Raw genomic sequence first — 24,242 nt, 5'->3', positions numbered from 1 at the left:
TATCTCATCCCCCACTCGCGAGGATCTTTTTGGCTGGGCAAGATGTCTAATTACTAAACTTATTGCACAAAAATTGTGTGGAGGGTGATTTGAACTACATTTGATATCTACCTGGGTTACAGGACAAAGTGAAGAGTGGTGTATCTGTATTACAACCGACCTAACCACCTCTGCTCCACCCAATCTCCTAAAACTCCATCAAAGAAAATGCAAGTCAAATTTCCATTCCTTGCTCTGCCGATGCATTATAGAAGAAAAAGCGAAATGCAGACCGTAGATAGACATCCAGAACCAATAAGCCCTATGTGACATCCAACCTAGCAGCTGCTATGTGACCATGATTCTACTCACCAAAACGCCGTTCCAAAGAAACTGTAGGGGGATGAAAGTCAACTAGGGATGCTGAAGATATGTGTTGGCGTGATATCCACCGTAGGTTCTATATCCGTTGTGCATCAAATTTCCATATCTTCATCCTCATCCTCATTCTTGGGATACTCCCGGGTATGGATTAACCTCCACTCCTTTTTCTTGGCGTCGACATCATCAATCTTCATGTCCTTCCATCCGATATTGTTGTTGACCAGCTTCTCCTTCGCGAGATCGCCTCTCGACAACCTAAAGCGATTGTATTCATCGATCGGTTTGGGTACATCTTCGCTAACACCAGATCGAACGGCATCCTTTTGAACGAAATACTGGCCCCCTTTGGCGTCATCACCTGTCTCGAACTTCATAGTATATGCCGCTGGGCTGATCGAGACTTTGACCTTGTCCTCCAGTATGGCAAGGGTGCTGAAGCGTTCATCCTCAGCTTCTTCGTTCCTGGTTAGGTGTCGGTTCCTAAGATATGGTAGTCTGACGCGGCTAACGTCGACTTCTTCGGTGGGTTCAACGGCCATGTAGGCGGCGACGTAGCCTCGCCAACGTTTGACGCGGTCTTGGGTGCGAAAATCAAACGTAGGATCATCCTTCTTGAACAGGCGGACGTAGGCTTGCCCCTTGAAAGGATCCTGTAATAAAGGGTCAGACGCTTGTGGGAAGATTGGTTGGAGGTGTGGACTTACGTAGGCGATCTTGTAGGTATCGGCATCCTTTGCGTGTCTCTCCACTGCTTGCCGGTAAGTAATCTCTGCCTTGTGAGTGGTGCTCTCATTCACTCGGTCCTTTTTGAAGAGATTGTAGATTTCGTTGGTCTTCTCTTTGTTGTCGTTGGTGGTGATCAAAACAACAAATCGCACAACCGCAGAGAGAAGCCTGTCAAACGTGTATAATTGCCATCCCACTTGCAAGTAGTATCGTCGGAGGGTTTCTTCGATGTGACCCAAGTCCACCTCTCCCATCAATTGATCTTGGAACATCTCGAGAACTTGCTGGTAGTAGTTGGCGGATTCAGAGGTGTCCTTGAAGAAATCGGAGGGAACCTTGTCGATCATCTTAAGTTCATGCGCAGGTTTGTGCTCTTTGGCCCGTGCTACAGTTTCGCGCACGTGGCTTTCATATTCCTTGAGCTTTAACAATCTCTCGTAGAGGACTACGAATGAGCGGAACATGCAGTAAAGAGGCGCGTTGGCATACATGTTGTAGACGCTGCGTCGATACGGCTCCTCTGGCTCGAATTCGCAGTCTTCATAAAGCGTTGGTTGGTCAGCATACTCAACCCATTGCGAAGAGGCCCGTTCGCCCTTCAAAACCAGCCTGGAATTGTCTGTCATTGGTTCGTCCTCAACTGCAGAAGTAACATCTGGGGTGCTGTCTCGGCTTCCAGATGCAACACTGTCTTCCTTGTCCTTTCGTGACTTGCCGCGAGGATCAAGAACGCCACGACGAAGATCGCCCTTCTTGAGCTTCTGCGACTTGTGAGAGTGGTCTCCATCTGGACTAGGAGTGTCTTCAGCGGACTCATTAGCGGAAGACTCATGGCCAAAGCTTTGCATCTTCTGCTCGAATTTGGTAGCGTCGATGCCGAAGAAGAGCGGGACAAATTCTTTGATGAACGCGAGGACCCGGATCAGATCAATGTTATTAGTGTTCTCCGCGCTTGCGATGACAAGTCGGGTAGCGTCATACAGGACGTCTTCATCCTTGAAGGAGAACTCGAACAGCCACTCAGGTTGGGGTTCCTCGTTGATTTCGGACTTGCGCTTCATCTCCTCGTAGCGAACCTGAATCTCGTTCTGAAGGGATCTCTGCTGGAATTGTCTTTTGTCCGCCTGCTTGGTGAGCAAGCTCTGGTGGTCGAGTGACTTCCAGAATATCTTCTGGGTTTGCTCGCGCCAAACTTTCTCCCACTCACGCTGAGCGGCTTTCCATTCTTCAAGCCTTGACTTCAGGCGATTGAGCAAGACAGGAATGACATTCCATGGCATCTGGAAAAGCTCAGTGATGACGTCTCGGCCCTTCTCGCGACCGTAGATCTTCATGATGACACGCTTGTAGATGGTTTCGCTCTGTCCGCCGAGGGCTGGTGGAAGCTGGAAATTGACTCTGTCCTCGCTTTTCATCGTGAGAAGCTGGCCCGCGATGGGCTCAAGCTGTTGAATGGTACGAGTGCATGCCTCAATGTTAAAGTCATAGTCGTGTCGTTCCTCTTCAATACGATGAAGCCCTTCTTCATATTGATTCTTGCGATGCGCGACGAAGCCGGAGTCCTCTGAAGCCCACGTTGGGTGAGAGGCCCACTCATCATTCAAGACAGAGCGACAGAGTTCGTCGCGTCCACTACATTGACGCTCTCGTTCCTGTTTTTCTCTGTAAGGCATGGTTCTAGGTTATGGGAGACGAAAGAGGGTACTTACGCGCTTTGGTAGCAAACGGTAGCTCGGGCCAAGGCTCCGACAGTTGGACAGTGAAACACGTGAATTCACAGTCTTGGGCCGAATGTGACAGGATTGTTCCTCGCCATCACCCAGGAACTTCTTGAACCAAGTGTACAATTCTAGATTGCCTCCAATATACGACTGCGCACGATAGACTAACAACTGTCTATCGATCAGATCTTGCGAGAATAAATTGCACAGCTTGAGAAACTCATTCATGGTGCTCTTGTTTCCAATGTACTTCTTGACGCGGTCGAAGAAAGCAAGCTCGTCTTGGTTTGGCGTGGTCGTAGTCGTTGGTGGAAGAGGTCCTGGTAAGGCTGGGGTAAGAGTTGGTGACACTGGGGGACCTTCCGGCACTAAGGGCTGCCTAGAAGCATGGCCAGTTTTTGCGCGCTTGGGTGAGTTAGCACGGTTATTCTGATCCTTTCTCTTCAGCTGGGCCGGGTCTTCCCCGTCTGACGAGTGGAGAGCTGGCGTTGAGCTGGGAGGAGACGTGGAACAAAGGGCAGATATTTTGCGTGAAGATTGTGAAGTGCTAGGGTTTAAGGAAAGCAGAGAAGAGGGACAAGGGGACGAGGATGCCGCAAGGCGGGTGCTCCTGTGTAGAGCCATGGCGAAGGTAGATGAGGACAGAGACAATGTTGGAAGGGAAACGAGAGGAAAGTACTGAGTCGAAAATGCAAATCGGAGCGTGGAAGAAAGTTGAAGGTGGCGGAACAGGGATGGAATAGAGAGTGAAGAGTACAAGTGAAGGTGAATGTCAAAGAAGGTCTGTGCACGACCTCGAATGTGCTTCATAACAAGCAATACTAATATGAACAACGGCAAGTGAGGCAAAAGAAAATTCAAGTTACGTACCTTATTAATATTGCCCTGGCCGTAAGTACTTCTCATACTGGAGTTGGAAACGTCTTGCGTCATAGGTGTTGGCATGGCAGCTGTTGCAGCAACGGCACTTTGCCTTTCACCACGCTTTCGCTTGTTGTCACGATTTGCGGTCGGAGTAGGCGCAAAGTTGCCCATTGGGGGTAGTCGGGAGGCGTCTGCCCGTGGAGTCTGCTGGTGGTTCGGTGCTTGATTGTATGCCGGCTCACGCACGCTGTTCAACATCACAGCATCCTCTGTAGAATGCCTTGCAGCTTGTTGCTGAGCTCTATGCTGGGCAGCTGACTCAGGGAGAAATTGCTTGAAGTCCTCCAAGAGATCAGGAGCAGAGTTAAACAAGCTGGTGACCTGAGCATAGACATCCTGGATAGGTTTGGACTCTCGCTGATATGTCTGCAAGATCTCCAAGAACTGCTTATAAATATCAGGCTGAGATGAAAACCGATTCTAACATGTAAAGGTAAGCGAGGCGTCAAGTAAAAGTCTCAGTATATGTGAACTCACCTTGATCTTGTTCACATAACTAATGGCATGATTGAATTCAACCGGTCCGCGTTTCTCAGCGCCCATACCACCTACTTGAGCGACCTGGCTTGCTCCATTTATAGCCTGACCTGGAAGAGGCGTCGAATTATCACCACTAGGAGAGAGTACAGACCGCCCAGTAGCTGCAGACACTGCATTTTGAAGCTGCGAGACACCCCTCTGTTCTTGCTGATGAGCTAGGACAGCGGCAGAAGAAGCCGAATCCGGATGTGGGCGATTTGAGAGCTCCGGAGAGACAGGGACCTGGGCTGGCGGTCCAAACAGTGGCTGACCAAGGCCACGACTATTAGGGGAGAACATTGCTTCCTGGGCTTCGGGAGGCTGATTCCTCGTTTGCTGTTGCCAGTGCCGATTTTGAGCTGGCTCATAGTAAGGACTTTCGTTCAAAGGCGCAGCATTCCCATTGACTGCCGTACTTCGAGGAGGTGAGAATGGCCTTGGAACGGGCATGGTGGAGATACTTGAGCCCATGGGTGTTGTAACTCGAATAGCATTTGGATCTCCGCCCGTACCGCATTCGATCTTGTATCCGGGAGGTAAGAATGTATTGAAGCCCTGGATCAAATTCGGGTTTCCGGTGAAGAGCATTGAGACTCTCTCGATGACACCGGGAGTATCAATTGCGCTGCTCTTGAAATCTTTCATGATGTCTAAGAATCGATTGTACACATCGGGGTGATCAGCGAACTGAACTTTAACCTGGTCCAGATAGCTTAGCGCATCCTAATGAAAGGAATTAGTATCGACGAGCTATGATGGTGATCATCAACACTTACATTAAGAATTGGCTGTTGCCCTTGACCCATTCCCATAGGGCCTTGAGGTCCGCCAAAAGGCATTAGCATCGATGGTTGCGGTGGTTGCTGAACAGCATGTTGCATCCTAGGCGTGGTATCGCCTTGCGGGACTGGGGGATTACCGAACATGCCGGCTGGCGCATTTGGCCCGCTCGCCGGTCCCGCGTTGATGTTTGGACCACCCATCGGCCCGGCTTGTCCAAGAAGACCATTAGGGCCATGAATCGTCCTCGTAGAAGGGACTACTGCTACAGGCTGGTGAATCTGGATGGGGCCTGAATGGTTCTCGTGAGCTGCCTGTTCGTGCTGTTGCCGTTCACGCAACTCCCTATCTCGCTGTTCTGCTTCCCTCTTCACCATCTCCTCTTGTTGTGCAGCATGCGATTCCAACATCTCTCTTTCTCTTGTTTCCCGTTCACGAAGCTCTCGCTCTCTATCAAGGTTTATTTGATTAGAGGCTTGCATTGGTGGTTGCTGTTGTAGCGTCTGCGAGATGCCCGGTAGGGAGTACGGAGGTCCTTGTGGATTTCCTTGAAGACTTGGTGCGTTGGGTCCTGACTCTGAAGAAGGTGGTCTTTGCGTGGATTGATGCGGGGACGAGTGGGGAGGGGGTCCCGTGAGACCAGCGAGAGCTGGGAGATTTTGATTATGGGCAGACGGGCCTGAATTTGAAGAGTAGAATGGTGCTCCTATAAGAGAGAAATTAGCTTTAAAACACCGGAGTCTGTCACGCTTCTACATACCAGATGGTGGTGGGAGAACAGGGCCTGTGCCTTGCGCTGGCGATGCATGTGAAACTTGTTGCTGGGCAACATTGCTCGACCTGTGATCATATCTACCGTCAGCCTGTAACCAGTCGATCGGTGGAGTGTGTACAAGCTTGGTAGCAGCGTGGTCCATGGTGACTATGCTGCGAGCAGGAAGAGAAGAGTGAAGGAAAAGTTCATACCCGAACGCGCCGAGAGGTCGCGGCGCTTGTCCCTGGCCTGATTCCGTTTGTTGCTGGCCCGATCCAGAAACCGATGCCTGCGGCGGCCACCCGTCGCGATGCGCTGGATTCATCTCGGCTTTAAAGCGATTCGTCGGCCGTAAGGATAGCTGCGACAACCGAAAGGTAAACGCGTTATGATGTGTAGAGTGGTCCCGGAGCTCGAGCTAGCTCATGTAGAGCTGTGCTGGGAGCGATGGGAGGGTGTGAGGTGGACGATGTGGATCCTGGGGTTAACAGCAGCTGCCGCTCTTGTCGGATTAGGAGGGACAGGGCCAGCTGTGGAGCTGGCACCGTCAGTGGCGTTGCGGAAGAGCAACAGGGAAGGAGGAATTTACGCAAGTGTGTATGCAACGTCGCGAGGGATGCGGCCGTTGCACTCTTCGTTTCGTGCGCGTAGTGAATCACTGAGTGATGATGGAGTGAAAGTTGGGGCAGCTGCTCTGTCCACGAAAACGGGTAAACTTCGGCCGGCGATTGTTGTTCCGCTCCCCGCGACCTGTGCTTCATGCAGGGGTTCTGATGTGATCGTGTGAAGCGCATCTTTACCCTTGAAGAGCATCGAAATCTCACTTGCTGACGTACTCGTACGTCCCGTGCTTCTGTATTAGTTACGTGCTTGTCGTCCTGGCACGTTAAATCGGACGTTGGTAGCTTTCGTTTGGCCTTTGCCTTTCATCTCACCTCTCTTTTGATTGCATGACGATACCTGGATACACAGAATGGATGCCCCGTGTCGTAGAACAACTGCAGAAGAATCCTATGAGATCTGACGATAAATCTAGCAACAAGTTTGCGGTATCCCTTTGGCCCTAGATGGTATATGCCAACACGCCATTTCAATTCAGTCTATGTGGACTTGATCGCATGAGACCAGATTTCGGTATTCTACTCTTTCATTTTTGGCTCGCTTCGATTAGGGTTGCAACCGCTTTCCCGATCTCCCAAGTCTAACAAACCGACCAAACTGCTATATCTCACCTCATATCTCATATCACCCCAAATCCTGGCGCATGAGGCGAGTACGGAAAAGCGGACAGACATCCCACCCGCTATCGCAACCGAAGCCTAACCTCAATACTCGAGGGCCCACTTCACCTCACAATCGCAATACTCACCTGACGCCATGGGAACAGTGTTTGGCACTGTATTTCACCCATTTCAAGGTTCCGTTCGTTGCAACATCTTGGCATCACGCAGTCAAAACACATAAACTTCAAATATTGGATTGGATTGTATGTGATCCTTGCTACGAAAAATTACCCTGCCGGCATGCTGCCGAGGCAGACAAACATGCACTCTAAGCCCAGGGAGCGGATTACGACAACCTTTCATACTCGGAAACTCCTGGACTCCGCACGCCCGCAACCAAAGAAATCCCGAGATTCAGATACTGGAAACGGCTGCGGTCCTGTATGTCTCACTTTATAGAGCGTGCATGCTTAGAAGATCCACTGGAAAGACTCCTTAACCTCAAAACTGACTTTCGACCTGCACCATTATTAGTTTCTGCTGTTTTGCACATAGGTTTGATGGTATACCTGATATCCGCGCTCGAAGAACCGATCAGCACGTCGAAAACACCCTCCTCTGCAATCCAGGCCCCTGTTTGCCCCAGGCTCGTATCATAGTACCCTACAGAGTACTTATTCAACTTCAAATCTACCGCCTTAGTCTCTCCAGGTTGTAGGAACACCTTCCCAAATGCCTGCAACTCTTTCTTAGGTCGTGGAAGCGTTGACTTGATGTCCTTAACATAAGCTTGCACGATCTCGTGGGCAGTGACTGAACCTGTATTTGTAACTGGCACTGTGATCGTAATGTCCGATGACTCTGTGAGGACGGTGCTAGTGATTGTTGGGCTGCCATATTGGAAAGTTGTGTAGGTGAGGCCATGCCCGAAAGGGAAGAGAGGTGCAATCTTGGAGCGCTCATAGTGTCGATAACCGACGTAGATTCCTTCTCCGTACACCGTCTTCAGGTTCTCGCCCGGCCAGTTGTGGTATGCCGGGTTATCTTCAAGTCTCTTCGGAAAGGTTGTGGGGAGTTTCCCACTAGGACTCTGGTTGCCAAAGAGTACGTCCGCCAGAGCGTTGCCGGCTTCTTGGCCTTGGTACCACGCTTGCAGAATGGCAGGCGCTTGATCTACCCAGGGCATGGTGACCGGTGTACCAGACTGGTTAACAACCACGGTGCGAGAATTGGCAGCAAGTACGGTTTCGATTAGGCGGTCTTGGGAACCATTTTTAGGCAGGTCCATAGTTTGCCTGTCGTACCCTTCTGACTCCCACTCCGCATCGAGACCCACTACCAGAACAGCAACGTCAGCCTCCCTTGCTGCGTTGGCAGCTTCTTGCAGCCTATCAACCTGGTCTTCTTCTTGATAACCAATCCGGCAGCCACCGTAGTCATACCGACGGCCGAGAACTGAGACTTTCGATGCCGGCCGGACTTCACTGGTGCTCTCAACCAGAAGTTCCACAGGCTTTCCCTCCTCAAGGTAGATCGACTTCAGAACATCCTCGGAAGCGGAGAACATAGCCTCGCCCTCTTCAGTCCAGTCCCATATGTCAATGAAGAGCTCTCCGTTTAAGAAAAGTCTGCCAGGTCCAACGGATGCGAAGCTGAACATGTGGTTCCCACTCGACTTCGGGGTAATGGTGCTCTTGACCTTGAATGAAAAATCCGGAAGCACTTCTTTTGGTGCGGAGTCCCATAGCCAGAGATCTGTGCCAACTTTGTGCTGAACCACAGCTGGCTCGCCTTTGAACCTATCTCCACAGTAGTACTCTAACCGCACGCCTTGCTGACCATCCGGTGCTGTGCAGTAAGGAGAAGCAAGCGGTAACCACTTTGCGCTATCGCATCCCTGAGCGAAGGTGATTTCTCCATCAAATCGAGAACGAATGCCATCCCATGGCGTGGTGGTGTAGTACGGGTTAAGTCCAGCACTTCCTCCACCTCCAGCAATCGCTCGTTTAACATTCGGCCCAATCAATGCAATTTTCTTCACGTCACGAATCGGCAGGACGTTGTTCTCGTTCTTTAGTAGCGTAAGCCCTTCAATTCCGGCCTGGAGAATTAGGTTGCTAGTTTCGGAGTTGTTGTTGGAGCGCTCCGGCGGCTCTGGAGGCCCATTCAAGCCTTTCGTGCGGTCAACGAGGTACAAAACATTGCCGGCTGCTCGCTCGATGTCGTCACGCACAATCTCTCCTTTTTCAAGAGATTCCAGAACTTGATCAAGCTTTCGCCATTTGGAGGGTCCGGGCATTTCGATGTCACAGCCTGCTCGGATTGAAGGACCAGTGGCATAAGTCCCAGTCCAGTCAGAAATGACAGCTCTGCAAAAGTCAGCAAAGCACTCAAGGCCGGGATTTGCCAGGTTTAGGGGGGACTCTCCCCCTATTTAAAGAACTTCAGCGTGAAACTTACCCATCCCAGCCCCACTCGCCTCGTAAAATTTCTTTGAGTGAGTGCTCATACTCATCAGCGTGGACACCATTTACCATGTTGTATGAGGACATAAGAGCCCATGGCGAAGCATCACGAACCGCAATTTCGAAAGGCTTGAGGTAGATTTCCCTGAGTGGTCGCTCAGCAATAATCGCATCGTAGGCCTGGCGCTCAGTCTCCTGCTCGTTTCCGAGGAAGTGCTTGATCGTTGCGGCAATGCCTTTGCTCTGGAGCCCACGGATATAAGAAGCAGCCAACTTTCCAGTAAGGAATGGGTCTTCAGAATACGATTCGAAGTTTCGTCCACCGAGAGGGGAGCGATGCATGCAGACAGTAGGAGCGAGGAGAACATTGGCGCCACGAGCTTTCGTCTCATCACCAAGATGTCGCCCAATTTCCTCAATTAGGTCCAAGTTCCATGTTGAAGCCATTGAGATACCACAAGGAAACAGTGCAGCCTGAATAACATTAACTCCGCATGCACATAAACGTGCCAAGACCTTGGACTTACAGGTGTGCCATTTGTGAAGAATTCCCCTCGAGCACCATTTGGCCCATCCGTAGTCTTGATTGATGGGATACCCTTATCCGGAATGGGCATTGTCCGCCAGAAGTCTGCTCCCGCGAGTAGGGATATCTGTGCAAGTCAGTTTACCCATCTACAATATCCTAATGATGTATTTGCACATGTTTGTGAAAATAGTTATGTGTATATCTAGAATGGGAGAAGAAAGAGGCCCTTTTTGTTGATTTGAAAAAAAAAGAGGAAATCGAACATGATTGAGAGGTATACGGTTTCATCTTGGTGCCAGCATCGGATAAAAAGACAACTTTGACAGAACTTTCGTTGAAGGAAATATTCGGAAGGCGAGAATACAAAGCTGGTTCAGATAACATGTTCTTACAAAGGCATTGTATGCTCGAATTTAGGGATTTTCCCAGAGCTCGTATCTATGGATGGTGGGGTAAGCTTATTGAACAACAAAGTGAGGCGTACCTGTTCCTCCAACGTTAACTTGGCGGCCAACTCGCGAGCCCTGTCATCCGGCCTCTCAAGTGTGAAGATCTTCTTCCCGGCCATGTCGTCGATATCGTCAAATGGTTTCTCTTCTGGCGTGCGGGCAGGCGTGATGGTAGTAGGGGTGACAACAGGCTGCACTGAGATGGCTGCCTCTTTTATATCGATCTGTTTGATCTCGCCCTCCTCTATCGGACTAGGGTTGCCAAGGATGATATCGCCCATGATCTATCAGAATCGATTAAATTTCAGCAGTCGGAGTGTCTGGACGAGATCCGCGTCTTCGCCACGCAGCAGTGCGTTCCTCTCAGCCAGAAAATCGTACAGTCGAGAATGTGAAAAGGAAAAGATACTGAACTCAGAGGCTGGATGAGCTATTCAAGTATATTGTCATCTTTTAGTACCCGGACATTTCAACGAGACTATCAAACCACGCATGGCGATTAGGAGCGTGGAGCCAGAAGAGATCGAATATCCGGATGTATTGGGAACAAGCCTTGTACCTAGTGACGGCTCGCAGGGACGTCTCAGGATGGCTGTCTAGGTGCTATTGGTCGGTGGAACGGGAAGGTACCGAAGTATACGCGGGCCTCTCGATCTGCCAGAGAGCCGCCCTCTGATTCACCCAATCTAGTAGATCTATGTGTGCAGGGCTCGAGGTGTGGCGAACCTCAACTGCTGCAACAACGCTGGGGTCCTACGAGAGAAATTGACCCTTTCCCCCTTCGCTTCACCTACCGCTGAGAAGGCCACATGGAGGACATTGGCCCAAAGGCGACAAAATGCATTGATGGGATGCAGATTGAGGCAAGCCGTCCAAGCGTGGTCGCGCATCTGCCCACCGCCACGGTAGGAGGCCATTGCTCTGATTCGACGGCTGAGAGGGAATGTCAGGCGGTGATAGCGGTCCTGAACTGCGCCCCGGGCATACATGGTCCGAAGCTAGTCTGGATGGCAAGAGAAGGCATTCCGTGATGCATGTTGGGCGGTCCAGTGGGCGTCTGCAACGATCTGATGGCCGGATAAATTTTTGTAAGAGGGTCATGTTGGCAGAGTTGGTGTCGGAGGCGCGGGAAAGTGGGCTCAGCCCCGGCTTCCTCGGGCCTACTCTCCGTAGACGACTGGGCGGAAGACCCATCAACGTGACTGGTAGACGGCCCGCCAAGCGCCTCTTGATTACCAATATATATCGAACGGAGGGGAAGACTACACGACCCTTCCCAATGTACGATCAAACACTGAACAGCGGTCGAGGCTCCATATCTCATATCTCAGAGATGCCCATAGTTCGACGATCACCTGTGAATGATATCGATTGAGTAATTCTGGGCATCAACAAGTTGTATTGCAGAATTCGACCCTCTATTGCTCCGATGCGCCGTCCGCTTCCACCAGAAACCATAACCGCGACCCTCCATAATCGCGATATCGATCCCGTTTCCCGAGGCCGCCGAAAGTCGGTTACGGTGATGACTCTCAGAGACCTCTAACTAACCCTCCGTAAGCGTCTAACGAAGAAACATGAACAACCGCCAGCGTGATCAACTTTTAATCAGGGCGCAGCCTCGCTAGAAAGCCCTGAACGTACCCCTCAAACGGCCATACAAATGAGGAGGCACAAGAGAATAAGGCGGCGGCATGTCCCATTGGCCTCCATCATCTTGACGTCTCATCCTCACTTACCATTCGTCCTCACGGGCGGGACGTCGACCTTGCATTGCGGCTTGTCGTTGCCTTAGTGCTTCTGCTAGACCTCCTGCGATGCTTCCGCTGCTGTCTCTAGCTCCGGGATCCAAGCTACTCGCTCCGCTTCCGGAGTAACCGCTGTCCCGCGCTGCAGCGGCCGCCGGGGGTTTCTTTGCAGCTGGGCGTTTTGCAGGCGGAGCAGGGGGCGTCGGCTTGGCGCGAAGCCCTCCGTTAGCAGCGGGGCGTGCCGGGGGTGCGGGCGGCGCTGGAGGAGGGGCAGGTTTGTTGACCACCTCTTCTAGGTATGCGGACGGCGCCCAACCAGACGCTGATTTATCTAATTTGCTTGCTAGCCACCACCCTGAGACATTATTAGATATTATGCTGCATCAGTATGTTGTGCAGAGATACGAACCGTTGCTCTCTTTTTGTGTGACCAATATCACCTCACCCTGCTGGATACTAAGCTCACCAGCCGATTGACCTAGAAAATCGTAAAGAGCGCGATAGGTTGGTTCTTTGGGTGCGGGAGGTGCTGTAGGAGGAGGTGGAGGTGGCGCACGGGTCGATGACGACGATTGATTGCGTCCGTGACTTGTACCGTTCGATAACGCAGCAACCGGTTGAGGTACAGGCCTTGGTTGGGATGCCGCAGGTGTCGTTTGCCTAGGTTGAGCAGGGCGATGGGAAAGCTTCGAAGGAGCCCCACCAGGTCCTCCAGGACGCAACAGCTTGCCTTTTGTGATTGGTTTGGCTGCGATTTGCTTCCCTTTGGGCGTGGGCCTAGAAACAGAATTTGGGGGCTCCCCTGGACCGGTATGTATGGTCCCGCTCTTGTACATATCATCCCTTGTGATTGACGGGTCTTTGACGGCCTTGATTTGTGCAGGTTTACCAGGTTTCTTGTTGAATTCGATGCTGTGTGGCGTCAGTCCTGACTGAGTGTAGATATACTACCAGAACTTACGTGTCTCCAATTCTCAGATTTAATGATCCCCTTAAAACAATTGTAAGGTGAGTGAAGAACTCTGTCTTGAAAACGCAGTTAACGAGGGGATCAGGCTCTTGTGGTGACCCAACGCTGATGGAGAACCAATCATCCTTTAAGGTCGAGGTTCCGACAAATTTGATCGCCCCAACTGGTATCGTTCGCTCAGCCTGGATCTGAATTTGCCTGTTCACCATGACTTGCTTTACCAGGTACACATTCCTCTTCGTGAGAATCAGCATCCTAGGCTCAGGCTTACTCGAACGACCAAGCTTGGAAACCAAGAGCTCAGCCCTGCACGAAAAGGGGACTTCCTCGTTGCTGGATATGTTCACAGCGGTTGCGATGACTTCTCCCGGTCCACCCCTGTTTCCGATCCCAAGATAGTCGCCCATGAATCTGCGTGAGCCAATCAAACTGAACCTTCTTCTTTCTTTGCGACCCTGAAGGACCTTGTGACCTTGATCACGAACTTGGATAAATTCTAGGCCACCGTTAACTCGTCTCCAGAAACGTTGTATACGAATAGCGCATTCAGTCCGATACCGCAGGTAGTTCCTCCATGCACGCTGGATTCGGATAGCCATGTTATGCCAGTAACGGTCACGCATCGTCTCGAGCGCAAATAACGTCTCTGGAGTTTTGATAAAGACCTTTGTTACTCCCATTTGGAATTCTTCGGTAGGGATGTTGGTATCCCTCAAGATCTGCTTCGCGCCACTTTGATAATCCCCCGACCAAGTGTATTCACCAGCATATGAGGTCTTAGGGGAAAGAAGGAAGAAGCGCTCCACGAATTTTTCAAATGTCTGACGCGATGCGAAACCAGCACGTCGAATACGGACGTTTTCTTGCAGACCGAGATACTTGACCTGGTGGAGGACGTTCGGCGAGTTGTACTCCGTGGGCGACTTGTTTTCGTTCGGTTTGATGGTTCGAATGTATGATGGCTGCGCCTTCATGAGAGTTGCAACGAGGTCATTTGCGGATGCTTTGATTTTGTCACCAGCCGTCGGAGGTCTCCTCCTGTTATCTTGGTCGACCTGGTTGGGGAACAGAACATGAACAAAACTGTTGGAGCTTTGGCTGAGAAGATTAAGGAGATCTTTTAGTAATTGGTCCTTATTTTTGTCCGTCATGCCGTCCACAGCGTATGACACATCGCCAGCATAGTGCTTAATGACGAACTGTCCCTGCCGAGGTTGGAAATTGGGGTTGGACGAAAGCGCATTCAATCTTTGAACAAACGTCTGATCTGCAGCGGTAGGGTCCGCATGCGCCGTAGCACAAGCGTCGTTCAACGCAGCGAAAACACCAGGCGGACGTTTTTCCTCGATCAGGTCGCAAACCACTTTGTTGTCGAAGTATTTGATAGGCGTCCACTTAATCTGCTCTCTCGCATACTCTTCTTGCTCAGTTCTCAGCGTCAGCTGGATGAAGATTTGCTGAAGCTTCTCGTTGACATAGTTGATACACAGTTGCTCGAAGCTATTTCTCTCGAAAATTTCGAATCCGTAAATATCCAGGATTCCAATTGAATGTGCCATTGCGCCTCGAGCTTTCAGGGACACGTTAACTCTTTCAACAATCCAATCGAACAAGTTGAAGTAGATCGCCTTAGACAACGCATCTCGGACTGAGGTCGCTTGGGCAGGATTGAGTGGGACGTCGTATACAGAACCCCTGCGTCCACCTCGGCTCGTTTCTACTACTCGCAGAGTAAGAGCTTTGTGAACATGTGCGGAATCAACTTCCAAAAGATACGCCACGAAGTCGATCACTGATTGGTCGGCAATCATGGCGTTTCCCGAATCATCTTCTTGGAAGGATACATTGCCCAGCCACAAAATTGCAGCTAGCATGCGGAAGATGTTGTCTTGCTCGCCTTGAGACAATCCAATAATCTTCATGGCATTCAGCGTATCCTTGAATTCCGCGTGATCATCTATTCCATCAACATCGTAACATTTCGATCGGCTCGTGTAAACGTAAGATTGGGGTTGTTGTACACCAAACGTTTCTGTCTAAATTAGCATCTTAAGAGTCTTTTAAGCCAAGATTCAACATACCCCTGTAATTCGATGATGCTGCCTTCGCAAACTGATAGAAAATGTGAAAATTTCGCTCGTTCGTGATCTGGCCGACCACTCTTGACTTTTCCAAAAGGTAGTTGTTGATGTTAGCTCCCACGGGCTCTCCTTGAGCATTGAATTGAATTTCAAGGTATTTCCCAAACCTTGAGGAGTTATTATTCCTCAAAGTCTTCGCATTTCCAAACGATTCAAGCAATGGATTAGTGGCCAGCACCATATCCTTTATCTCCTGAATAGAGGAATTACTTCCACCAGAGACATTTGCAATGTACTGCATTATTCGCTTCGCAGCTTCCGTCTTTCCAGCTCCTGATTCACCGGATATAATAATGCACTGGTTCTCTTTGTACGCGTTCATGTTGTAGTAAGAGGATTCAGCGATGGCGAAGACATGCGGAGGGACCTGAGCGTATTAGTGGTTAAATTGAAGATGGCCTTCCAGAGTCAAACCTCCAATCTGTTCTTGCCTCTGTAGCTATCCAGCACTTGATCCGTGTAGATGCCCACTATTCAGAATAAGCAATGATGCAGTATGAGGGGTGCTCATAACGTACGATCCCGGAATGGGTTGACGGACACCAGTACGTGTCCGATATAAGTCTGCAACTCAGTCAGTAAACTCGTGCAAAATGTCTCACGACCTGTCCTAGGTGGGGCTGGAGATTGCGTACATATATCTCGGCATTCTCGAATCTCTTCTTCAGATTGTCGTTGATGGCCTCATTCGAGATCTTGCTGATCAGCGTGAGATCTGATACGCCGACCTCCTTCTTCCTTGTGGTTTCGAAGACTGCCTTCTTTGCGAACTGGGCCTTCTTCTGCCCCCCGCCAGAAGCCTGTTTGGCGCCGCCGGCATCTTTCTTGCGCCCCGCACGCTTTGTCTGCGCCTACACAGAAGACAAGATATCAGAATCTGCAACTTCGTCAAAACACAATTTGGCGGTGACCCTACCATGGTTGGTGCCCGAAAGCGCGCTCAAATTCCGTGGGGCCTGTTCAAGGCTAATTCGCGGAACAGAGGGCTAGATGTAAGGATGCAGCTGTTCTGGAATCAGGGAGGTCGAGGAGGCCGAGGACGATGTGTCTGTATGCGACAAAGGCTCTCGATGAGGTGCGCAGTGTGTGAAGTAAGTGGGCTAGTTTGTTGGAGCGCCTCAGATTCCTGACGTTCGTCACGGAGGCTCGGAAGGACAAGCCACTTCACTGACACAGCCACTTTACGCAAGCTGATCCTTGGCAATTCGCGTTTCAAGAACAAGTTCTCTCAGAGTCCTCGCAAGTGTTGCTAACGTTACCGTGCTTGTTACACTCTCTTACATTCAGGCAGCCGCATCTTGTCAATCTTTATTGTTAATTCTTCTGCTTCTCGATGCCGTCATGACCGGACCAAAATAGAAATGTGCATAACATCATGAACAAGGGCTCCTGGCTTCATGAACAAGACAATTCAAAGCAGAACGCCGACGCTCAGAGCTTCAAACACAGAGACGCCATGATGATGCCAAGATGCGAATATCACTCATACCCAAAACGCCGTCGCTCCCCAATCCAGCCGACAAAATCCATTATCCAAACAAATCACCACCGAATCGCCCAACGCTGACCCAGTCGTGCTTCTTATTGTCTTCCAGTTGAGGCCCTTCCCATTTGTAGGAGCCGGGCTTAGAAAGACACCCAATGCCCCCACCTTGAATCCATCCGTCCAGAATTGTTCGAATCAATTCAAGCTTCGGTCGCAATAAATTACCCTCGGTGATTTCCTTATAAGTATCTGCCTTGTCCGCAGAGCCGTAGAGGAGTTGCTGAAGGGAACCGTGAAGGATCTCGCGATCCTTAATATATTTGAACGGAACGTCGCCTGCCTCTCGAAGTAGCGTCATGGCCTCCCTGGACAAGCAGATGAACTTGCAATACCCAGCATCAAAGGAGCATACCAGTTTGGTATGGTCTGGAAAATTGAACTGAGAAGTTTTTGTTAGTCAATTCCTCTGTCACCTGTCGGAATCTTGCTTACCTGGAATGAGCCGTCGGCGAAACCCCATATACCAACATTTCCCAGGCGCTGGTAAAACTTCACAAAGTTGGCCGGCGCAGACTCTTTCTTCTGGGGACGCAACTCCATGCCCAGCTGCACACACATGTATTTTCCAAACTTGTTCCATATTGACTGCATGCCCTCCACACGATCCCTATCAAGGACCTCAATCCGCGACAACCCCATGCCTTCCTCAGGAACCGCGTAGTATTGCATCGGAATCCGCCCCGCGTATTTCGGATCTTTGGCGAGTTTCCTGAGGTATGCACCTCCATCCGGAGCGAAGGCTGTGGTAACCGGGTGCTTACCGGTAGCCGAAGCAATGCAGCCGACGCATCCGTCATCAAGAACGTAACCTACACCATGTTTTCGAGAGTAATCGACCCATTTAGATACGAATGGAAGTTGCGACGACCTGCCCCGGCCGGAGTTTGACGGCTTCTTCTGGAGTGCGCGTACTATATTATCTCTGAAAGTATAGAGCTGTGCTAGCACTGAAGCCGGGTCTGTTGATGGGAGTTCTAAGCCCATGGCTCGAAGCGGAGGCGAAGAATTGGTAGAGACGGACTTTTTTGCTGAGAATGACTCTACCTTTTCAACCAACTTGGAAGCAGTTTTCACTGTGCGTACGGGCTGCAACTCTGGCAAAGGTTCCTCTTTCTCATTCGTGATGTCCCTCGTTGACCTGGTACGCTGAGCGGTCCGGGTATGCCTAGGTACACGCAAAGGTACCGGTGCCGCAGTGGCAGCTGTGACACGATCAGGATTCGAAATCTTCCGGACAGACCTCATGCGGGTCGGCTGTTTATCCACAACTCTCTTCACTGTCTCTGGTTCCTGTCCTGGTTCTTTGTTCTCCTTGAGGGGTGGAGCCATGGCTTCCTTTCTCACATTTCGAGCTTGACGACCCTTTGCACGGTCATTTCCCGTGGTTTCAATCAGAGCTTGCCCTTCTGACGAGGACTCCTTCTCCTCTGGAATTTCGCTCAGGCCGCCAGCAGCTTGAAATGGCCAGTGGGTACGTTCGGGGAAGGGCAAGTAGACTGTATCCTTGGCAAATGGAATGTTGGGTTGTTTTCCTGATTCGATTTCCTTCTGGCAATCTCTAGCCACTGTTTTGTTCCTCCTGCCCCCATATGCCCCAAAACTCTTTCCAACCTCAAACTCGCCGACAGCGGAGTCTTTGCACAACGTCCACCACTCATCAGTATATCCACGCCTTATCGTTGAAGCCGAGGGTGGGCGTATCTTGGGCCATTTGGGGACTCGAGAGGTGCACGAGGAATCGAGCTTCAAGGGGATGTGCCCTAATTTAAAGAAGGTATGGCTAACGATTTGATCTGGGGTCGGGCGGTCATCTTCGGGAACAAGGAGACATGAGACAATGTCGCGGAGGTCGTCTGTGATCTCATTCTGGAATTTGGCAAGATCGGGCCAAGAATACTCTCGTGCCTTCAGCTTCCGGTAAATGTCCTCTCGTTTCGCCGCGTGGAAAGGTGCTCTGCCAACAGCCAGGGTGTACCTATTTGGTGTCAGTACTCTCAGTCTCAATACAGAAAGTATATGCTTACATCATGATCCCGATAGCCCACAGATCGACCTTCTCATCGTGACCCTTACCAGTTTTTTCCAGCACCTCTGGCGCCAGGTAGTTTGGGGTCCCACACATAGTGGTTCGACGAATAGCACCGAAATCGTTCTGCGATACAAGTAGGGCCGCCAGGCCAAAATCTCCGACCTTAACGTTCATGTCTTTGTCTAGGAACAGATTCCCCGTCTTCAGGTCTCTGTGTACGATGTTCCGCTGATGCAAGTACTTTATCGCTCCACACGTCTGGACCATAAACCGTCGAATCTCCGGCATGGTAAAATATTTACGCTTCTTGATAGCATCGGCAAGGGAGCCGTTCTCGCAGAGCTCCAGGACGACGTAGGTGCTGGTTTGGAAAGAGAATGCGCGGTAGAATTCGACGATGTTTGTATGGGATAACTTGGAATGGATCTGCAGCTCGGTCACAAACTACACAGGGTGAGCAATCATGTAGAAGGGTATCGGAAGAGGGTGGTGAACCTTTTGTGCCAGTTTGGGAGGCTCCATCTTAGATTTGACAATCTTCAAAGCGACTGTGTTGCTCCCAAGATGCTCATGGCCCAGCAACTTCGCCCGATGACAGATGGCGAAGCCACCTTTACCTAGCTGCGGTCCGGTCTCATACTGTAAGCCTTCCGGGTCGCAGACCACCTCAGGTGGTGGTTCGGCGTGGACTGAGGAGGCAGACATTGGGTGGTGGTTGAATGTCGGGATGGGTTGGTGGTTGATGTCGAGTCTAAACAAACATTGCAACTCGCGTAAGTTGTCCAGGGGATTTCGGCGCTAGGACCGAGTCAGCTAGTCGCCTTGCCAGCTCGGCAGACTGCGTGATTAAATTAGGTGCTGACGGCGAAGCTCCGAATACCTCGGTGTTCAGCGCAGACTGAACATGTAAGTATACCCAAGCGGGTCAGTTTAGTGTGAAGCAAAATGCTGCACTATTATGATGTTACCATCTTCGGATAGCGTTGCTAAGTCAGCCCGGAGCACCGACATTGTTCCCTCTTCCAAAGGCAACCTCAATCGATGTCACATTTCGTGAATTGCTCACATCGCAGTAGCAGTTTGTTACAAAATACTTTCTATATCAAGCATAATGACCTACAATTGATTAGAATTGCGGTGCATGGTCAACCGCCACTAAATGCCTAATTCTGCCATCCCCAACACTTCCGACACTTCCGACACTTCCGTCTTTACCGGTTCACGATGTCCCTTACCCTTAAGATTACCTCACTCTTCGTGAGGACGTTGGCGAAGCCGATGGCTGTACGATACTACCTCTCAGGATGCCGAAAGTAATCTAACCCTGCCTCTGTAGAATGCGATTAAGCGAAATGCTCACGAGCACGAACGATTCCGAAAGCTATGTGTACGCTTCGCCCAGAGTCTTCACCGGATCGATATGCGGATGCGACTAGGCTTACTTCAGGATCCCGCCGTCATCGACCGACAAATTGCGAAGGAGGTAGCGGCAGCAGAGGCGGCGCGAAAGAAGGCTCAAATACCGACAGTGAAGACAGAAGCACGGATGAAAGCCGAAGAAGCCATGTCAGAAAAAGAGAAGGAAGCAATCAGGAAAAAGGCAGAAGCAGCTCACAAGCCTCCACGGATTCGACCGCTGTCGGAAGCAAAGGCCATCGAGACTGGTGCGAACTTCGCTGCGGAGACATTCATATTCACGGTTGGTATTGGGGTTATTGTATTTGAGCAGTGGAGGCAGAGGAGGAAGGCCCGGAACCAAAGAGGTGGTCTGGAAGACAAGTTAGAAGATTTACAGACCGAGCTCAAGGCAGTAAAGGCCGAGCTGGACGAAGTGAAAGCACGACAGTCACTGGCCGGAAATGGGAATCTACCCGGCCTTCGGAAAGGAAAAGCAGAACCACATCTATTCGATCCAGACTCGCGTGTCGACCACAGAGCGCAATCTAAACTGGAACCGGCAGTCTCCCCCCCATTGTCGACAGTGGAACAAAAGACTGTGAAATAGTATGTCGAGGCAGGAAGTGAAGGCATCTTTCTGTATCTTCTTCCCTTTGGACTTTTCTCGACAGTCACCTTCTTGCCATAGACGTCGGTCAAGCTGGACGCCGGTATGTGCGGCATTTCAGCCTGCATTGTACATTCTCCTCTCACGATACCCTTTCTAAACTTGGATTCTATATAGATGGCCACGACAGCGACACTCCCCTTTTTGCACTAACTTGCGTGGGGAACTCTTTAACTTTCTAACCTCAACAAAGTTCTCTCGAACTTAAGAAAGGAGGGACGAACAAACACCACAGTTAGACAAAACAAAATATTAGCTATGTACAACTATGACTTCCAAAAAGTGTTATTGCTCAATCTAGGTGACATATTGTTCTGGTCCTGGCATAGTTATCCAAAGTCTTAAGTGTCCACGGATAGGTTGGAGGAATTGTGTTAAGTGGTTCCTTCCTCGCCTTCGGTCTATGACGCACTGGGTTTTCTCCCAACCAATGACTACGAATATCTAGGATCAAGATCAGGCACTCTTCATGTATGCATCACGTTGCTTGCACTTATCTTCGTTACCTCGCCAGTAAGAGTGTCGAGAGAGCCCTACTATCCCTTCATGAGTGGTGGTTTGGCGGCGGTTCACTACATGTGCTTTCGCTGACAATAAAACAAGCCCTGCAAGACCTCTAGCGTCTCATATTCATTCACTTCAGCACCCTTTAACGTTAAGTAGCTGACTGAATGATGCTGGAGACGCACTAACAGCCGGCGCCAGATCACAACAACAAACGAGCAAGGGTCACTGCAAAAAGCATGGATTTCTTCGAACGTACTGAATCCTTGGCAACCGAGCTGATGCAGGCTGAAGGCATCTCCTATGAATCGGGTGAAATAATAGACTCTGCCTGGTTGGCCATTCCCAGGAGCGCTGTAGAACAACCCAGTTGCCATGATGGATTGAATATGAGTTTCTCCCTACAACTGCAGCCGAGAGCATGGAAGGGGTCAGGAAATCAGATGACTGGATCTGTCAAGGTTCGTGATAGGCTGATAATTCCAGTCCACAATCTTTTAAATTGGCTGACGGTAAGCTCAGGACGGAAGGGACTGCAACAACACCAAGAGCACCTCTTCTCTCGTCGAATCTAAGAATAGAGTAGAGCCCACTTCCTCGGCCCATGTGTCCTTAATGAACACCAAAGCTGGTTCTTACACCATCCCGCAGTTTGATGGATCTAATGAAAATCGCCACGAGATCACCTCGGCTTTTTTTCAAGAACTGCCCGAAACCCAACGAGAGCGTTCCAGGACGCCTAGAACACAATGTCAGGTAACCGCAACCGCAGTCATGGATCTGCTTCCATTCTGCACAAGCCAAACGCAATTGGATAACGAGCTGTTAATCAGACTGAGCGATGTTGCGGGGAGCTTGAAGGAAATCGTTCTTCTTGCATTGGGTGGAGCAATTGACAGTTGTATGAGGAGCACTCTAGAGAGAGCCGTTGGGCCGGACGTTTCTGCTGGTATCATCGAGTTCTGGAGTGATGAGTGGGTTGCTGATATGTAGAAGCACTTAGGGTTGGGAAATATGGGAACTGGGGAAACATGAAAGGCAGACGCATGGAAGATTTGGTGCTTGTTGTAAGATCTTTCAGAGAAGAGGTGCTGTAACGAGGCCGTTATACCTCATGCCCATGCGTTATCAATCCAATGAGGCAACGCCACTCCTACCCCCAATCTTTTGCTTTTGCGATCTTTAGTTGTCTACCTGCATATGCCAACTCCAATTAATAGCTTCTAGGAATCCTTACTTCCGACATCATCTCCTCTTTAACGCCATCAAAGCTTCCTCTTACTACTCTTATTCCTCAGTCCTCGTCAGCCATCGCTGATCCAATGGTTCCTCTTTTAGGGAGGCTGGTGGACTGTTCTCCATCCACTTTCAAGGAAAAAACCTGTCGACGACCAAACTATATGCGGTTCTGAACCGCCCTTCAGAGACATACTTGGGTGGCTCCTCCGAATTCAACTTCTGGAGTCGAATACTACGGGAAAGTTGACGAATACGCTGAATGAGTTAGGTGCTTTTAAGTCATGTCTGCGAGCGCAACACTTCAATCAATAGATTTCAAGACATCTTCTTGACAAGCATATGCTGTCTAATCTCATGACTAGGGCCTGTATTCTTGCTGATATAGAATAAAGATGAGGTGTTACCATTAGTAGAGATTGTTGGAACCCCCATTGGGACTGATACTTGCCTTCTCGAACAACCTGCGAGAGAAGAAGTGTTACGGGGTTTCCTGGACTGGACAGGGTACCCATTAGCATACAGCATGAGTGGAAGACTTTTCTGGCTCAAGGCCATCAGCAATCCTTTCTCAGTCTTTAGAAGAGCATAGAACATGATCACGCGTGGGAACCGATATCAAAAGGTCCGTTTAGTCCATAGGACCAAGAATAGTCTAGATCTTGTCCGATCCGCCGTCAGTCAAGGGACTGTTCCCAGGCCTTTTTGCTTTCTGCTTCCCGAATTCGGTTTCTGTGTTAGCTCAATTCAAGATATGGCAACTAGGAACAGGGAATTTCACGCCGCAAAGGTACGAGGTAGCGCGTTAAAGGAGCAAGCAAATCACGCGATTTATCCCCCAATCAGACAATCTAGCCCCTAAAAAATGTACCAATTACTCTGACTCAACTTTCCCAGACCGTCGCGTTCAGAAGTCGGACCTCGTGACCAAAGAGCAACATTTTGTACACAGCTAAAGGACAACAGATTTACAAAATCAGATTCTCTTATTTTACTATGGAATTTTGACTCCTCCCTCCCTTCACTTCCTTCCATGCGAGAAATCTGGAGATTCACGATCTAAGAAAATCTGGTCTAGCTGTGCCGTAATCTGTTGAAACAGCGAAGCCTCTCAGTGTTTCCATCAGGAAGTAGTACAATTCGACTCAGGCTTTCTAGACAAGTTACGTCTTATTTATTATATACTTTTGTTTACTTCACCTAACAGTAGGGGTTAATATAATTAAGTTATAGTTTAATTAAAGCTACTTATACTTTTTAACTTTTTACTAAAAGTTATAACGTACTTCATGGGCGAGTTGCTCACACACCCGAGTCGCTCACTTTTGCCAAGACCCCACCAAACCACCCTTCCTACACTAATGCATTCCCCACAACACTACTTAGACGCGCTAAAAGAACGTTAGATACAGCTTACGCTCTAAGCTTTTAAATAAGACATAAAACTCTTAAAGAAATATGCTATAGCTATGTGCAAAGTCTTATAAAAGACAATAAATAACTACAGCGCTAAACAACCTTTATAAGCTAATTCTATAGTTAAATTATAA

At 49.8% G+C, this 24,242-nt stretch overlaps 5 protein-coding genes across 5 annotated transcripts; 2 read left to right on the top strand and 3 right to left on the bottom strand.

The window, feature by feature from the left end:
- Positions 1 to 111: 111 nt before the first annotated feature.
- BDR25DRAFT_291033 (uncharacterized protein) lies at positions 112 to 6,439 on the bottom strand. The gene is made up of 8 exons (XM_033688563.1): positions 6,000 to 6,439; positions 5,794 to 5,873; positions 5,030 to 5,739; positions 4,212 to 4,976; positions 3,681 to 4,154; positions 2,799 to 3,215; positions 1,068 to 2,741; positions 112 to 1,013 (listed from the first exon to the last, which is right to left on the bottom strand). Exons 1-8 carry the CDS (start codon positions 6,110 to 6,112, stop codon positions 456 to 458), a joined length of 4,791 nt encoding a protein of 1,596 aa, XP_033545100.1. The 5' UTR covers positions 6,113 to 6,439; the 3' UTR covers positions 112 to 455.
- An 850-nt stretch (positions 6,440 to 7,289) lies between these two features.
- Positions 7,290 to 11,144, bottom strand: BDR25DRAFT_305236 (uncharacterized protein). The gene is made up of 5 exons (XM_033690367.1): positions 10,489 to 11,144; positions 10,003 to 10,128; positions 9,471 to 9,949; positions 7,580 to 9,379; positions 7,290 to 7,529 (listed from the first exon to the last, which is right to left on the bottom strand). Exons 1-5 carry the CDS (start codon positions 10,732 to 10,734, stop codon positions 7,481 to 7,483), a joined length of 2,700 nt encoding a protein of 899 aa, XP_033545099.1. The 5' UTR covers positions 10,735 to 11,144; the 3' UTR covers positions 7,290 to 7,480.
- A 693-nt stretch (positions 11,145 to 11,837) lies between these two features.
- Positions 11,838 to 19,750, bottom strand: BDR25DRAFT_266039 (uncharacterized protein). Its single transcript, XM_033686957.1, has 11 exons — positions 19,383 to 19,750; positions 18,883 to 19,331; positions 17,291 to 18,833; positions 16,875 to 17,237; positions 15,948 to 16,163; positions 15,831 to 15,876; positions 15,727 to 15,782; positions 15,253 to 15,679; positions 13,163 to 15,203; positions 12,611 to 13,113; positions 11,838 to 12,556 (listed from the first exon to the last, which is right to left on the bottom strand). The coding sequence occupies exons 1-11, from the start codon at positions 19,590 to 19,592 to the stop codon at positions 12,189 to 12,191; spliced, it is 6,222 nt and encodes a 2,073-aa protein (XP_033545098.1). The 5' UTR covers positions 19,593 to 19,750; the 3' UTR covers positions 11,838 to 12,188.
- Positions 19,751 to 19,946: 196 nt separating this feature from the next.
- BDR25DRAFT_291023 (uncharacterized protein) lies at positions 19,947 to 21,232 on the top strand. Its single transcript, XM_033688562.1, has 2 exons — positions 19,947 to 20,171; positions 20,224 to 21,232. The coding sequence occupies exons 1-2, from the start codon at positions 20,112 to 20,114 to the stop codon at positions 20,890 to 20,892; spliced, it is 729 nt and encodes a 242-aa protein (XP_033545097.1). The 5' UTR covers positions 19,947 to 20,111; the 3' UTR covers positions 20,893 to 21,232.
- A 463-nt stretch (positions 21,233 to 21,695) lies between these two features.
- BDR25DRAFT_316369 (uncharacterized protein) lies at positions 21,696 to 22,449 on the top strand (the record flags this gene model as incomplete). The annotated part of the gene is made up of 2 exons (XM_033691593.1): positions 21,696 to 21,917; positions 21,979 to 22,449. 2 exons carry the CDS (start codon positions 21,696 to 21,698, stop codon positions 22,447 to 22,449), a joined length of 693 nt encoding a protein of 230 aa, XP_033545096.1.
- Between the last annotated feature and the right edge of the window lie 1,793 nt (positions 22,450 to 24,242).

This window comes from Lindgomyces ingoldianus (genome assembly GCF_010093535.1).
Source record: "Lindgomyces ingoldianus strain ATCC 200398 unplaced genomic scaffold BDR25scaffold_26, whole genome shotgun sequence".
Taxonomy (NCBI): domain Eukaryota; kingdom Fungi; phylum Ascomycota; class Dothideomycetes; order Pleosporales; family Lindgomycetaceae; genus Lindgomyces; species Lindgomyces ingoldianus.
The sequence above is the reverse complement of the archived record's forward strand: the minus strand, read 5'-3'. Positions and strand labels throughout refer to the sequence as shown.